At 42.6% G+C, this 17,552-nt stretch overlaps 1 protein-coding gene across 2 annotated transcripts in view; it reads right to left on the bottom strand.

The window, feature by feature from the left end:
* Positions 1 to 17,552, bottom strand: part of TAOK1 (TAO kinase 1) — a 123,558-nt gene that overhangs the window by 18,938 nt on the left and 87,068 nt on the right. For both annotated transcript variants that reach the window (XM_066599579.1, XM_066599580.1), the window contains exons 8-17: positions 15,842 to 15,955; positions 14,263 to 14,354; positions 12,433 to 12,526; positions 10,181 to 10,262; positions 8,815 to 8,982; positions 8,082 to 8,285; positions 7,097 to 7,231; positions 4,735 to 4,971; positions 3,697 to 3,825; positions 872 to 1,075 (exon numbers count right to left, since the gene is read on the bottom strand). In XM_066599579.1, coding sequence (XP_066455676.1) covers positions 872 to 1,075; positions 3,697 to 3,825; positions 4,735 to 4,971; positions 7,097 to 7,231; positions 8,082 to 8,285; positions 8,815 to 8,982; positions 10,181 to 10,262; positions 12,433 to 12,526; positions 14,263 to 14,354; positions 15,842 to 15,955 — 1,459 coding nt within the window. The remainder of the gene's footprint in view (positions 1 to 871; positions 1,076 to 3,696; positions 3,826 to 4,734; positions 4,972 to 7,096; positions 7,232 to 8,081; positions 8,286 to 8,814; positions 8,983 to 10,180; positions 10,263 to 12,432; positions 12,527 to 14,262; positions 14,355 to 15,841; positions 15,956 to 17,552) is intronic.

Here is a 17,552-nt window from a genome sequence, read left to right as displayed (position 1 = left end):
TGTAAACCACAGTTCATTAATTACAACTTACTGGTGGATGATCCGCAGCGTTTACTACAGTGGAAACATACCCTATATGTTACATAAACCTACCCTTATAGTGTTCAGTCAGCACAAGGTGTGTAACAGCGATTGCAAAATAGTTGCGTAGTCACTTATTGTTATTCAGCAAGGTTAATGGTGAGCCGACTGGATTAATTGTATAGGTATATTTCCAAAAAATACAATACAACGGCAATTGGATTACATTATTCCCCAGAATTGGAAAACCTTACGTGGCAGGAAAAAAAAAAAGCTTCTATTTGAATTCAGCGCACCAAGGTTACTATAAGCCGCATATCTGTTACAAAAATTGTGTTTTGCAGTGTAATGTTAAAAGTTTGAATAAAAGTTCTTTTCATTCTTTAGTTTTACCAAAAAACTCTGCAATATGTCTTTTCCACAAAGCTCAATATACCAGGACCACAAAAACAGCGAACAAATGTATAACTAGCATTATTCTCATAGATCGGCAAACCGGATATTACGGCACATATACCTATACGATTTGGCTTGCACGGCTGTGAAAATTCTAAGATTTCATTAGCCTTAAGCATGGGGTATACAGGTAGTCCACAGACATCTATGACTATTAGGGTTTGCAGTTCATCTATAGTTCTTTTTAAGACGGTCAAGAAACAATGCGAATTCTCTCCAGAAAACACAATGGGTAATGACTGTTTTAAGTCTTTCAGTAAAACAATTTGTTCTGACCACTGGAGATTGATAGAGGAAAATGTCAGAGTACCGGTTGGGGTAAATGGACATGTGCATTACTAGATTCTAGGTAGTGTATTATAACTCCCAACGAGCAGTACAGTCGATAACATACCTCTCTGACTAAATCCTGCTCAAGGTTATGTCTACTAAGTAACATCCGCCTCTTGAAACGGCGGCATTCCAGCTCTAGGTATTGCCTTTGACGGCGCAGGAGATTGGCTTCTTCTTCAGCCTGGTAATGCTGGAAATTCTCCTTCTGTTTTGACAGCCACTCTTGTTTCTCTTTCTTTGGAGTACTCTGGTTTTCATTTAATTCCTATGGGGGAAAAATGCAGAAGACAGATGTGTCATTTCTTATTAGCTGCGCAAAAAAACTTCAGAGGCAAATCTTGTACATTGTAGGTTGTTGATCATGAATTTTCCATTCGACATGCACAGTGAGCATTGCTTTACATCAAAGAAAATTGTAAGAATGTGGCAAATATCAAAACAAACATAAAACCATCAGAAAACAATGTGTTAGGCTCTTTCCACATGTGCGTTGGGGCTTTCCATCACCTCTGATGACAAGGCCAGCGCAGCATGCTGTGAAATTCTTGCTGTCAAAGCACTAGGCACTTCGACAGAAAAGACTGTAAAGGTTAATGAACAGTTTAGCTCAGCTATTTCTGTTAGACCCAATGAAAAATAAGCAGCAGCATTGCGCATGTGCAGCCAGAGCTTAATTTACTCAAGTGGGATCAGTGATTCAGCAGTTCATTCAGTGGTCCCGTATGTCAGACCCGCAGTTTCTGAACATAAAAAAAGGGGGCAGTGTCTGCGGAATACCTTTTTAGTTTGCTTTTCTGGGACTTTGATACTGATAAGAGGACGAACTGCAGCAATCTGCTAGCTGAAGTTGTTCAGGTACTCCATCAAGTGCGGTGCCTCCTGCATGGTTTAACAGGCACGATTTGTATTTTCTAGTGGCAGTGTCTGGTACTACAGCTCTGCACAGCCAAGTACCCTTTAAAAGAATGGGACTGAGCTGTAATACCATGGACAGCCACAACAGAACGTGCAATGCTGTGTCTGGTAAACAAAGGTGAAATGACACAGCGACTTCAGCCAGCTGATATGTCAGTGCCAGGAGTTACTCGCACACATAAATAAGCCATCAGTAGTAAAATACTGGAAAACGCTTTGTAGATGTCTTCAGAGGTTCAGAGCTACTACAACCACACCTTCACTTGATCTGTTTGGTAGAGATGGAATAGATCAACTAAACATGGTTACTTCCACACTTGGGTCTTGTTCACATAGCAGATTCTGCTTTCAAAAGGGTCTCATTGCTTTTAATGGTAATTCGCCACATGGTCAGGAAGTGACAAGTCAAACTTAAAGGGGTTGTCCCGCGCCGAAACGGGTTTTTTTTTTTCAAACCCCCCCCCCCCCCCCCCCCGTTCGGCGCGAGACAACCCCGATGCAGGGGTTAAAAAAAGAACACCGGACAGCGCTTACCTGAATCCCCGCGTTCCGGTGACTTCTTACTTACCCGGTGAAGATGGCCGCCGGCATCTTCTCCCTCCGTGGACCGCAGGGCTTCTGTGCGGTCCATTGCCGATTCCAGCCTCCTGATTGGCTGGAATCGGCACGTGACGGGGCGGAGCTACACAGAGCCCCATTGAGAAAAGCAGAAGACCCGGACTGCGCAAGCGCGTCTAATTTGGCCATTAGACGGCAACCATGGAGACGAGGACGCCAGCAACGGAACAGGTAAGTGAATAACTTTTGATAACTTCTGTATGGCTCATAATTAATGCACAATGTACATTACAAAGTGCATTAATATGGCCATACAGAAGTGTATAGACCCACTTGCTGCCGCGGGACAACCCCTTTAAGTAAGAATCTGCATATGAATTTGTCCGGTGGAACTGGGTCAATTCTGCATGTAGATTGAATCATAGAATGGTAGCGTTAGAAGGGACCTCCAGGGTCATCAGGTCCAACCCCCTGCTCAGTGCAGGATTCACTAAATCATCCCAGACAGATGTCTGCTCAGCCTCCATTGAAGGAGAACTCACCACCTCCTATGGTAACCTGTTCCACTCATGGATCACCCTCACTGTCAGAAGGTTTTTTCTAATATCTAATCTGTGTCTCCTCCCTTTCAGTTTCATCCCGTTGCTTCTAGTCTTTCCTTGTACAAATGAGAATAGGGCTGATCCCTCTGCACTGTGACAGCCCTTCAGATATTTGTAGACGGCTATTAAGTCTCCTCTCAGCCTTCTTTTTTGCAAGCTTAACATTCTTAGATCCTTTAACCGTTCCTCATAGGACATGATTTGCAGACCGCTCACCATCTTGGTAGCTCTTCTCTGAATTTACTACAGTTTGTCAATGTCTTTTTGACTATCCACAGCTCAGGCTATGTTGACATTTGTATCCGGAGCTTCAGTTTTCCTGCTCCATTATGGGAGCAGGAAAGGGGAATCCCCTGGCCGAATGTATCCACCTTATGACGGGACGGAACAAAACAGCTCCAAACAGACCCCCTTGACTATAACGAGACCTGCTCCATTTCAGTTCATGCAGGACTTTTTGCCCGGCATTACATGCCAGATCTCTGATGTAGTCTCCGAAACGAGGTTCCTACTGCAGCCGTGAACATAGTCTCAGTCATGGATTCAAGTAAAACACAAGGAAAATTGTTAACAGATGGCAAAGAGCATCTCTATACATGAACTGTAGCTTTCTATTACATGCAATATAAGAGGCTCTTAGAACCAGATCTTTAAGCATGCTACCTTATGACTTATACAAGGCGCTTTCTTACCCAATCCGTCTGCACTCTGCCTTGTATAGAGTATAAAATCTCCTGCTTCCACATCATGACAAGACAGACTGCATTCTGTTTAGAGCTCAGTTATATTATATAGGATGTATATATTGTACCTCTTTTAATTGTTCCTTTCGCAATTTGTATTCCCTCTTCTGTGACTCCAAAAAGCTATTCAGTTCTTTCTTTTGCTGTGCCTGGATGTGTTGCTGAAATTTCTTCTCTTCATTAGCCATAAGCTTCAGCTATTGAATGAAAATTTGAATTAAACCAACGCAAATTTTACTTTTACTCACAGCCTTCTTATGGTCACATCACAAGACCAGATCTAATAACCCATTAAGAACATTGTTCCTAACACTCAGACTGGGCTATGTTTTTCTGGAGGATATGCTGTATTATTTTAATCACACTATTCCGGGGTCATATAATGTTCTGAATAACGTTATCCATGGGATATGGGAGAAGAAAAAAAAAAGCAATTCCTCCACTGTTTTTTGGGATTTGCAGTATAAATGGCCTAACAACTTTATTCTGATCATTATGAGCACAGAGATACCAAATGTAAATTCATTTTTTTACCATGTTTTGTACAAAAAAAAATATTAAATTATTGTTGTGGCGTCTCATTGAACGGAGCCTGGATGTATTCATGGTGCTTTATATGTTTTGCTAGAGCAGTTGACTTTTTCAGCTTTTCTTTGGTAACACTGAGGTACATATGGCCATTTTGTTGTAGCAATGCCAGTTATAGCTTTCACCTTACAATCCCTTGAGTGTTTCAATAATACACTGCAAGAGTCCTATATTACAGCGTATTATGTATCGCAGAAGCTGGCAAAACCATATGTAAATTACATATCTGGAGCGGTTTTAAGGTCCCCTGGCAACCCATCAGCAACCCCTCTTTCTGTAAATCCGCTTAGGTGTTTCAGTACCTATTGAGCACAACAGCTAAATGGTTAAACAGTGGAATTGAAGTCATTTAGACCCCTCAGCTAGAAGTTGGATATTTGCTGGGGTCTAAGTGATGTAACTCCTGCTGGTTGTTAGAACGGAGTGACCGTGTAGCCAAGCAAGCATCACTGACTTTGTTTTAGCCATCAGCAATAAGTCTACATGACAAAGACAGACTAATATTATGGCAGCCCCACCTCTTTATCCATGGCTGCTTGGTGTTTCTTTATAAGTTTTTCCATTTCCGCTGCAAAGTTGTTGCGCTGAGTCTCTAGGTCCTTGTCAAGCCGGAGCCGATGCTCATCCATCTCCGCCTTCAGCTTGTTCTCTAATGCCATCAATTGCTTTTGATGTTGCCGCCTCATGCGCTTGTAGCCAGACATCTGCTCCCGCAGCTCTGAGTCTTGCTCATGTTCCTGGATTTGCCTCGTCACCTGGAAAGATGATAAACAGGAACTCTGTTAGAATCTACCAAAAGAGCAGATTTATTCAAGCGACGTCATTATCAGTTCCTTGACGTACTATATGAATTCTTCTCTATTTAAAAATAAAGCTCTAAAAAGAAAGTGGCATCTTCTCATGTGATGATTTCACATTTTTATTTTCCTAAGGCCACATCCACACGGGCAACGCGAGAAAATCGCACTGATATCGCATCATGGTCCATGCGATAATCAATGCGTTTTCTCGCGGCGATACCAAGGTTTTATGGCACTACAAAAACGCACGATGAACCAATCACAGCCATTCATTGAGCGCTGGCTCTGATTGGCTAAGCATCACAGCACACAGCCAATCAGAGGCAGCGCTTCCATGAGGCCAGAAGAGATGAGGAAGAACAGTGCCGGGGACCGAGAAGAAGATGCAGCGGAGTCAGACAGCGCTTGTAGGGTTATTTTATTTATTTTAGGGCTTTGACAATAGGATTTTCTACTGTCCAAGTTGCATCGCACTGCATGAAAACCGCATTTTCGTGCGATGCAACAGAAAGGAAAGCTCCATAGGGAAACATGGGCTACAAAAAATTGCAAATTGCAACTGTATAGAGCATGCCACGATTCTGTAGTCATGCAATTTCGCAGGCTACAAAACATCGCTCATTTGGAAGAACCCATATGAAAGCATGGGCTCTACATACAGGCGATTTGTAGCACTGTCACATAACGACAAAATCGCGTGATAAAGTTGCCCATGGATGCAGCCTAACTCCCACAATGAATACTGCTTACAGGGGGATTCCAGCGTATAAAGTAATGGCATCTCTCACAGGATATGCCATCGTTTTATGAAACATTTTCAGAATGAAGGGGGCACAGCTGTAGCTCCGTTCTGAATCCAGTTCTAATCCAATTGCAATTTTCCCTGTACAGTTAAGCCACTAATAACCGAGCTGAGTAGGGAACTACAGCACATCCCCATTCACTTAAACAGGGCCCGTGCTGCAGCTCCCCATTTACTAGGTGGTCAGCGCACCGCAGTGCAAGGGAAGGGTGGGAGGGAATGGGACGAGAACAAAATTAGAGATTGTTCACACCAGTGTTCATTCTGCATTTTAAGGCTTTCCATTCCTCTGATCCGCTTTTTTGAAACGAATGGAATTAAAATATAATTAAATGATTCCTTTTTTCCCCCATTGATTTCAATGGCTTAAAAAAAACAAAAAAAACACACATACACAAGGAAAAACTGAAAGCTCTTTGTTTCCATTTTAAATGGACCGCCACTACAGACTGCGCCATTAGTTCTGTTAAGGAACGGAAACCTAACTGAATAGAAGCAAACTAAAATCTTTCCTTTAGTTTTCTCATTTTTTTTTAAACCCCTTGAAATCAAGAGGGAAAAAAACCCCCCAAACGTTATATTCTGTGCCTCTGCTCTAAAAATTGAACAGATAGAAAGGCTGAACGTTGGTGTGAACGAGTCTTCGCCACACACACAGCTCCTTCACTCTCAGGACTGGTGGGGTCCCAGGGGTCTGGCCTATAAGCCAGGACCCTAAAAGATGGGAACAATTCTTTAAATGAACATCTCTCATAATACTCCATAATATCCCAAAAAGCAACAGGTAAAACGGTATTCACATATTCAAATATTCAGTTGGATTTAAACAGCATTTAAAAAAAAAACAAAAAAAAACAAAAACACACCACTGCAGTATTTAAATACAGTTTTCTTCAGACAAAATTAAAAGTTGATTCAAAAGAAATAGGAAATATAAAAAGGAAGGAAGACTTCCTGCTGGATCGACTTCTGACTTTGGCTCAAAACAGTGTGAAAAACCGTCACCAATGCTGCAGCGGTTTTCCAAAGAGAGGAGAAAAAAAGACTACTATACTGCTATATTGTTTACACATATTACAGCATCCTATGACAGCCATAAGTGTGTGCTTTAAACAGTTGGATCCGTTATTAAACACATCCATCAGTCACAACGTACACAATTCCAATGCATGTACCGCTGTCCAGCTGTAAAGGCCAATGATTTCTTGCAAATTTGATAACGTAACAAACAAGTAGAAATAAATAAATAATTTACAACAATAGCAAAAGAAAACATACCAGCGAGGCAGTGCGTATGGTGGCAAAGTGCTCTCGGTTCCGATAGTGGGATTTGTGGCGGGAAACCTGGGGTGGAGACTGTGGTTCTGATGGCCGCGTTCTGGATTCAGATTCCTCTGGGAAATTTTCTTCCTCCTGAAAATTAAAATATAAAGTTATTATATATATTAAAGCCCACCATAATGAGTATAAGCAGCTCGTGTGCATGTGTGTTTTATGGCTTAATAGAACATCTAAATTATAACCCCGCACCCATAGATATCTTTGGGACCGTACCTCATCTGTGTCCTACTGCATCTAGGGTGGAATAAGGCAGATTCATAAGGAATCGTAGTATCCTACATCCGGTGCCATATTATGGAGGTAGACTCCCCTAAAGAGAGAATCTCTCCGGAACCAGAGTGCCTACGATTCCATAATACAAAGCTACAGGGATTTCGTAAGCCTTGGGTTCCATGAAGCTCACGCTATGTTGACACGACCAAGATATCTGCTTGTAAAGATACACAGCAGCAAGATCTTACATTGCAGTGAATGGAATTTTTAACCGATCCATTTACAATGCGTGGTACAAAGCCATGTGGGTTTCATGGCAAGCTGCCATTTTCTTTTCAATATTGCAGCACATCCTATCCTCTATACTACTCCCCATTAACTTTAATGGGTGAAATAAGTGGTATAAAGAAGCATCCAAGCGATTGATTGTAAGATTTACATAAAAGCTATCTTAAGAACATTTTCTAGAATTCATGTGCCACACAGAAGAAACTTTAGTTCATAAAAGAAAGGCCAGCATTCAGGGTCAACGAGATATAAAATGTTTTTGGCCAATCAGAAAAAAAGCTAATTCTGCAAACTTTCAACTTGGTGGGTAAAAACAAAGATCTATCTTATTGCCAGTAGTCCAAGAACACTGCCATAAAAAATGACTGATGAAAAAAAGGCCATGTATCGGTGTATAATGTAATAAAGAAAGAAAACTTACTGGTTTCAAATGAATGACAGAACTGTTTGACATTACAGTGTGATCTCCTTCCATCATGTCCAATTCACTCTTGTCATCTGAGGCATCTGGAAGACTATTCACACTACTACTTTGGCTACTGGCACTAATAGACATGCTTGGGATAGACTGATTACTACCAATGCTGTTTACAGTTCCTGTTCTACCAACTCCATGATCTTGTTCCTAAAAGAAAGAGAAAAAGAAATTACCAATTCTACAATTTGGATGTTTTTCAAAAGATCCTTGTCTGCATAGACACCATCTTTCACACAGTAAATATAGTTTGTAGAGAACTAGAGAACTTAGCACACATCAACACAGAGCTCGAAAATGATGCGTGAAATTCGGACAGCCTCTACCGATATGGCCCAAATGGGACATATGGCTGCTTCAGAGGACAGTTCTCACTTGTGACCCCCATTCAATTAGCCAGATTAGAAAGCCTCTAGAAGGAGCTGCTTTGCACTGGCAGACTTAGTCATCCATTCATTTCAACAGACATTAGGTAATACTGCATTTCCACAGCAGCAGCCACGGTCGAGGATAAAATTGGCCGATTGTGATGACAAGTGAGCATCAAGGATTACAGAACTCCGGCCTCCAGCAATGATCTGATAGAAAGGATGACTATATACTAAAAGCGAGTTGTGCTTTATTGTGAAATCACATATACATAGCCTTAAGTGCAAGCAACACAAGTGAATGATCATACCTCCTCCTCCTCTTGGGTGTCCACAGCAGGGCCATTATGGGCCTCCTGGAAAAGCAGCTTCTTCATTTTACGGTACTGTAGGTTATCCAGCTCTCTGACTGCATCCTTTGTCCTCTGGATCAGGTCAATTAACACTGTTTCTGGTCGCTCACGCAAAACAAACATGTGCTGCAATATTATAAGCATATTAAATCACTCACGTAATGACCTCAAAGTGAGGTATGCATGTAACAGTACACTAAAGGTGAATGCGACCGAATCCAAGTCGGTATACCCAACATAATGAAACTTTCACTTTATCCCGAATTTAAAAATCATTAATCAGTCTCAGCTTTGTGCAGATACTACAAACAAATCTTACAACGTATATAGAAGGCATGAAAGATGACCTATCCCTAATATACACCATTAATGTTTGGCTGGTGAAAGTCTGACCTCTTACCTCCCCAATGATCAGCACATTGCACAATAGCCACTTCACACACAGCAGCGTCTCCATAAGGGCAGTTGTACATATAGTACTGCAGCTCGTACCACTCAGATCCCGTTGATCAAATAAATACTGACCTACTTGATCAAATATGGACCTCCTATCCTAACTACTGCCGGTGGGGTGCTATACTAGCTTGTCCTATAAAATGGTTGAAAATGGAGGAAATGCTCTATGGACAGTTTTAGTAACTAGAAAGGAAAATCTCACCCCATCATAATAATACAAGGAAACCTAAAAGCAAGACTCCACTGATAAGGGCAACCCCACGTCTAAAACCTGGGGGCAAGCTAGACTGCTACCTGGCGATGAGAGGGGGTGAGATTGACATAAATAACAATTGTGACAGAAGTACTAGGAAGCAGATGTTACTAAACTAATCAAAAAGTAAAGACACCATTGACCTATCTAATAAGCATAATGACACAAGGACAGCACAGACTGGACCAAAAGTCCACCTTGGGGGTGAATAACCTATGACCTCTAAGAGGAGGGGCTGGTATACAAAATAATAACTGTTGATTGGCCAGCTGGGGAAGCCAACTTCCTCCCGACCAACGAAACCTCAACACCAGCAGATTATGCGTTTACGTCAGTGCCCATCTCCCAATGACATGGCATGTGCTGACACGGTCTCATGCGTCAGGGAAGAAGTCATGACATCACTCCGGAGGCATTACTTGGTTCTGGCCGATGCGCAGCAACAAAAGGTTTTTTTTGGTGCACCACAATAGTCTCTGAATGCGCATAGTAGAAATATAACAAACTAGGAAACCCGTGATTGGATTTTCTAAGCTAATACAGCAATAAAGGTCATTTAGACTATTTGGAGATTGCCAGGATTCTCTTCAAAGTACAAGGAAAATAAGCACTGACCTTAAGCAGCTCATCTGATGTAGGTCGATCTTGAGGGATTTTCTGGAGACATGAATCTATAAAGTTTCGAAAGTAGTCAGTCCTGAGGTAGGAATAAGAAAACACACCGTCACAGATGCAGTTTCTTTTTCAGTGAATCACAATTCCTAATACTTGGCATAAACTGAAGTCTCAAAATACCATTGTAGATCATTGTTCTCAGCTTAAACTAAGAGCATTGAGAAGGATGAAGAAAACTACAGTACTTCCCTAAGAACTGATGAAGTTATGAATGCTGGGTAGGTTTTACATTGTTTGTAACTTTTACACTTAAAGGAGTTGTACCAAGATGCACTTTTATAACCTATCCACAGGATAGATGATACAACTTTGGTAGGTGGGGGTCTCACTGCTGAGACCTCCACCGGTCCCCAAGAACAGGGGGTCTGTTTTCCCTGTCCTCCTTATTGTGGGCTTGCTGAACCCACCCCACCCAGTCAGGAAAGAGAGAATGGAGCAATGGCAGCACATGCACGGTGCGGCTCCATTCATTTTTAATGCGAGTACCGAAGACCCCAAAGCACTCAGCTATTTCAGTCAGCCCCATTAAAATGAATGGAGCAGTGATGAAATGAATGGCCATAGCTTCATTCATTCTGACATTACTGCGGGTGGGAGACAGGAGACCCACACAATATCAGGATCGGTGGGGGTCTCACCTATGGATAGGTGATAAACGTATGTCTTTAATACAAAAAGGAATTTGATCCCATCTAACTTGCAGTATAACTACCTGGGGAGACATCTGCACATATGTGGAAAAAGAGCAATCTATATTGTTGTATATCACCATGCTATATTGTGTGTTCTACAAAGAAAAGTAACAAGCTGTCAGAATTACAAGTGCAGCACTTGGTTGTACTGGAGGCCCCACCCGGTCAAGTAGTCCCCACTGATCTATGACGGTTATATTATCCTGACATATTAGGATTACGACACTTCCAGGAAAAGGCAAGGCCTGCTGGCAGCACACCCATCATAGTTCAGTGGAGACTACGTCACTGGGTGGTGACCACTGGGAGAACCAAGAACAATAAAATGCCACACATGTTCTGTGACTGAGGTTGTCTACCAAGTATCATGTGATTAACCTAATTCTGGTTACTGCCAGATTCCAAAAATGAACTGTGCAGTTTATAGCTGAGAACTATGACTAGACAGGAGACTTGGAGACTATATATATATATATATATATATATATAAGTATATTTGCAGACCACCAGTAAGTTATTTAAAGAAACTTTTCAATTAAGGAGCTATCTGGGTTTTTCTAAAACGTATCTTTTTAGATTGGCACCTGTTTTTACAAATGTACGTTCACATAAAAGGGCCCTTGTTTTTATGTAGCATAGCCCTTTCGTTAGGGACGCCGATAAACAATTCACATTCTGTAGGACTCAGTTTCTTCTGTCTTATTTATGCACTCTAGCAAGATAACAAGATTATCCCCTTGCAAAGTACTTTTAACCCCTTAGTGACAGCCCTATAGTGTTTTTACGTCCTGCAGATGCAGGACGTGTATGAAGGGAGATCGTAGGGCGAACTATCCCAGGTGTCGGCTGTTTTTTTTACAGATCACACTTGGCGGCAACAGTGGCTCATCGGGGCTGTTAACCCTTTAAATGCCGCTGATAATTCTGACAGCGGCATTTAAATCCCCCAAATGATGTTCAAGGGTCCTGTACGGCCCCCGGCGATGAGATCGCAGGGAGCCGTGTGGGTGTCATGGCAGCCAACTGCCTTCTGAAAGGACCTGGGGCTGTCATGGCAGAATGCCTATCAAGCCATGTCCGTGGGGTGGTTTGATACACTGCCTGCCCAATAGAAAAATGATGTAATGCATCAATCAAAGCATCACAAGTTGTTGTCCCCTAGGGGGAATAAAAAAAAAAAAAAAAGTTTTGCCAATTAAAAAAAAGTTTATCCCACCCCCACCATGCTATATTTATAATAAAAGAATCTAAATAATAAATCAAAAATACAGCTATGTTGATGAATAAAGGAGTTAAGATCTTTTAAGAAAGGGGGAGGAAAATAGAAACAAAAAAGCTCAGTCACTATGAGGTTAAACTGTGTCCATTTGTAATATATGACCGATTACACTCTAACATATTGCAAGTAATTGCCCTGAAACAGACCTTTAAATAACAGCCATTGTCATCATTTGCAAAGCATGAACAAGTAACATTACAATAGGCATGTGTAATACTCACCATTCACTAGACTGAAGTGTAGGAGAGTCATTCTGCGCTATGTGGTATAAGGCACTCATTGCATTCATGTTAAACAAAGGAGGTTTCCTTTCAGCTGTAAAGAACAAACCAAATGATAAATCCTGAAAACTCTGTATTACAATCCTTGCCACAACTGTAATCAATGCCTTTATTTTATTTCCTTTCACAAGTACGTGAATGAAAGGTCACACCGATTGTGTCATGGCCTGTCATAGCCCTTATGACAAAGTGAAAGGGCAACCTAAAGACAAATCACTTAACTGGACATCTAAGATCTACTGCCAGCTCTCATTTCCCAGACATGAGCAGCACTAAAGGTGTCTGGCAGCTGCTTGGCCCACTAGCTTAAAGGAGCTGTGCCATGTTATCCCTTATCCACAGAAGAGGGGATAACTTTATGATCAGTGGGTTCCAACAGCTCAGAACCCATTGATCCCAAAAATAGGGGTTCCAAAGGTCAATGCAGAAAAGGAGTGAAGAACGTGGCTCCATTCGTTTCAATGGGAAAGATGGAAATTGCCAAGTACAAGTGCGCTCCACGATCTCCAGTGCTCCCACTGAAATGAAAGGGGCAGCAGTGCACGTACGCATCCTCTACTCCATCCATGTGGGGACCTAGGGGACCCCCAACTTTCCAACTGTTGAATGATGACAATCTTATGTGTATGGTCAGCTATACCCTTCTAGATCAGGATGATCATGGCACAAAGCCAAATCTGCTTCACAAACAAGAACATTTAAGCAATTTGTAAATAAGACCACAATATACAATCTGACTACACAAATCAGCAGTGCAGGCTTAGATACAGGGGGGTCTTAAAAGAAAGAAGACATCCACATAGAATGAAAACGGTTTGGCAGATCATTCCAATTTCAGACACAAGCTGTGGAGGAAGGCATAAACCGGTTAGGCCATAAGCCACCATCTTGGATTCAACTTCAGTAGGTAGGGGTGTGAAATATCAAACTGGTAGAGAATTTCACCAGAAAAACAATTGTGTGCTTCATGTTGGCATAACGCTATTCAGTCCCTTGTTAAAACAGTGATTTTTTTTTTAATTCTGTACAGGCATATGTGTTATCCAAAGCAAGAATTTTAACCAGTGCCACCCAAACAGGCCTCCCCCATTACCCACAGTGCAGTTTGCAAACTTTTTGCCAAATCGGCTTCATCACTTTACAGCACCTGATGGAGAAAACAAAGGTTTATCCGAGCTTGCTATAGTACGCATTGTGCAAATTCTATCCGATGGTCTGGGTAATCCTCGGTCAGATGTTGCAGCATCTGAATTTTGTAAGGATGCCATCTTTGGGTAGACAATTTGCTGAATTAAGGCACGGCTCACCCCTCATTATTGAGACAGATGAGGAGTGCTGCATTGTGGGCTCTTGCTGAATGTGGCCAGAACAGCAACTGCTGTTACTAAATCCATAGCCCAGCTGGTTGCCCAGCTTTTGGCTTATTGGCAACAGAACATACGTTGGCAAGAAGTTTGCCCACTGGACTGTGGATAATGGGAGGGCTGCACAGCGGTGCCCTTGAATGGAGCTGTGCTGCAGTTCCCCTGCACAGTCAGTGGCAAGTGAACATGGTCTGATACAGTTTTCCGTACTGTCAGGTGGCCGTAAACGCCACTTTAAAGAGAAAAAATAGTGATCCAAGATTGGTGGTGGCGGTGGGGAAGGGGGGGGGGGGGGAATTGTCTCAGGGGTAAAGTGATGGCATATCCTATCAGAAAGGAAAAACCCTTTAAATAATTTTGACTAGATGAACTCCATCGAAATATTTTTTATCCAATAAGTGTTTACCTAATTCAATACAAGTGATCCCAAGAGACCAAACATCCACTTTTCCATCATACTGTCCTTCATCCATGGCTAAGATTACTTCTGGGGCCATCCTAAAGAAGAAGGGAAACACCACAGGATTAGTCTGTAAAATATCTGGAAACTGCAACACATTTACCAAAGTTAGGTTGTTACATAATATACTGAGCACAAGCAACAACAGACACACTGAAGCTACTGCTTGGCAGTCATACATGTAAACCAAAAGGACGTGGGTCAGGAACGCTATCTTTACTCCTTAGGGAGAGCACCTAGAAGGTGAGTGAGTGCTCCTCTGGGTAATATGCAAATAAGGGAGATGGAACAAAACCTCTGCAGCACCACCTATTGGAGGGCAGCATTAGACTCTTTATACAAGCCTTGTAACAATCCCCAGTCATTGTTACAAGGCTTGGGGATTGTTACAAGAGTAACATGGACTTGCAGGAATACTGCCTCCCGATAGGTGGCGCTGCAGAGGTTTTGTTCCATCTCCCTTATTTGCATACTAAAAGGACAGCACATAATACAATGTTATAGTATAAATCATTGCAAGTTCTGCTCCTTTTTCCTGAAAGTCTTGCTCCACCGTGAAACGTCACTTAAGCCATTTTCTAATTGCACATACCACCAGTTTTGCATTGCCAAGTGTGTTCAACTGTGTGAAAGTTTTCAAGTCATTAAATGACCAATTAAGAGCCGACTCTGCAAAATGCTGAAGCGACATAGTTAAACTGCATCTGACACAACTCCTTAAAGGGGTTCTGACATGAATAATTTTTTTATGCTTTACCAGCCATTGTTCCCTGGTCTGCCTAATGGACACAGGGAACCCACGATTTAATGGCTGTTAAAGCATAAAAACATGATACATACCTTGTCTCCTGTTGTTGTCGACATCGGCGGGGTCATCTCCCGGCAGGCGCTGTTCTTCTGCTTCTTCCTCCACGAGCCGAGCCGCTCCGGGATCGTGCGCATGCGCAGTGGAGAGGTGCCCTCTGACAGGAGTCAGGACGGGCTGCGTCTCCACTGCGCACGCGCAGAATCTCGGAGTTCAGTCAGGACGGACGGGCCGCCCACAGCAAGCACTGCTTGTGACATGCTTGCTGTGGGCAGCCCGTCCGTTCACCTCGGAAGTGACTGACGGAGCTGAGCAGGAAGCGGTCATTTTGACCGCTCCTGCTCTGCTTCTACAAGCCACAGAAGAAGATGCCAGACGGAGGGGACATGCCTGGCGATGGGTCCTGGCCAGGCAAGGTGAGTAAAAATTTTTTTTTTGTGTGTCAGAACCCCTTTAATAAAACCATAAAATTATAATTTCACATAAATAAGCTAAAACATTTATACCCAAAACCAGTCATACTGTCACTAACCCCCTGAAATGTAATTGTACAATAATGAGCATTAGCTAACGCTAGCCCCGTAATTTCAGACATTTGGCATTCTAACATTACCGTTTCTATAGCAACACAAAATCTTCTTGCAGCAAAAACATTGCAGCATTTTAGTACAACATAGCTATCAGTACAAAGACATTCCATACGTTTCATTACTCCCTTACCAATATGGTGTCCCCACAAATGAATTGGCAGGAGAGGCTATCGATGCAGACCCAAAGTCAGCAAGTTTCACCTGGCCCGGCTCTGTGAGAAGGATGTTTCCTGCCTTTATATCTCTATGGAAAACAAAGTGTTACATAGGTGAGAAATCAGCCAATGTTGCCATTATTAATTTTGGGTCTTCTTTTACAATCAGGTATCAGCCTTAATTATAGGGTTTGTTCCAGCCGACTATCCCTATACCAAGCATGAGGAAGGACTGCATGTCCTAAATGTTACCACGTTGTACTACATTCAGTGGAGTTCAGATGAAAAACATTCTTCCTGAGAACAGTTTCTACTTCTTCGTTTACCCAAAGTCTAATTTCACACGGGCGAGCGTGATATGGGGCCGTAAATCCCAACCCCATATTGTGCTCACCGTCCAAGTGAAATCCCCATTCAGCCTTGCATCACTTTGGGGTTGCAGGGAACTTTCGCCACAGCATTGTTGTCAATGGGAGACCTCACATCGCAACACGTGAGCGATGCTGCCGCCAGCCCCATTGAAAACAATGGCCGATGAGATATGAGAGCACGTACAAGTCAGAACATGCCGCGATTTGTTTCCTGCATCATGGTGCCATGCAGGAAAACATTGTTCTTGTGTATGACCCCATTCAAAAGAACGGGGTTCATATTTGTACAAGATTTATGTATCTCCTAAATCACAAATGTTGCCTGATTTTATCGCCTGTGTGAAGCCGGCCTCAGGGGCTTCCATTGCAGATTCTGTCCACAATGCATGCCGTGTTATTTTTCCGGTAATATGCTGAGCGCTGTGATGGAAACCGGACCCTCCTACAAGAAAAACGAACATTGAAAAATTACGGCATACGCCGATGTAAAGAAGCCCTTAGGGGTTTGTATTGATGCCAATTTATGTTAATTTTGTATTGCATACGCAGAATCTCACAGATAGTTGCCACCTCTCCCCTGTACAGCGCACGGACATCGCACCTCGCAAGGGCATACAACACACATAAAGACACATGCCCCATGGGAAGGAGCTAAAAGTATCAAATGTGTTCTTTTAGTACAGAAGTTAAGTGACCGACCACCATGGAACCGGGTACATACAATAAAACACATTAATGCGTTTCAGACGGTGATCGCGTACTTAGTTATAGCAGCTATGACTAAGAACACCATCAGTATGTGAAACCCCCGAGCGTAGGCTTTTTTTTATATACCCAGTTCCATGATGGTTTGGCACTTTTCTATTAATAGAGGCATTTTCATGATTGTTTTTGTAACCCTGGCTCTATCTGTATATATTTACATAATATATCCTTGACAACTGCTCTGAACAAAAATGAGAAGTGGAAATACTGTCCTACGGGTGTTTCAGTAGTAGTGCAGCCTCAAGCTTTAGGGCTCCTGTCCACGGGCGTGATTCCGCTGGTGGTAAATCACCGGCGAATCACGCTGTCTGAAGCTTTCCATAGCATTGCTATGGAAAGCGCCACATCCCCGTCCACGAGGGGAAAGTCATTGCGATTCTCCACTCGCGGCCGGCAATTCGTAGCATGCTGCAAATTCCTGCAATTCTCTGCGGTCAGCCTGTTAAATAGGCTCACCGCGAAGATCAGTCTGCCGGCTCCTGGGGCGGCGATCTGCCGCGGGATATCGCAACGCCCATGGGCAGACAGCCTCAGGTTCAAAATAATCAGC

Source organism: Eleutherodactylus coqui, chromosome 4 (assembly GCF_035609145.1).
Source record: "Eleutherodactylus coqui strain aEleCoq1 chromosome 4, aEleCoq1.hap1, whole genome shotgun sequence".
NCBI lineage: Eukaryota > Metazoa > Chordata > Amphibia > Anura > Eleutherodactylidae > Eleutherodactylus > Eleutherodactylus coqui.
The sequence above is the reverse complement of the archived record's forward strand: the minus strand, read 5'-3'. Positions and strand labels throughout refer to the sequence as shown.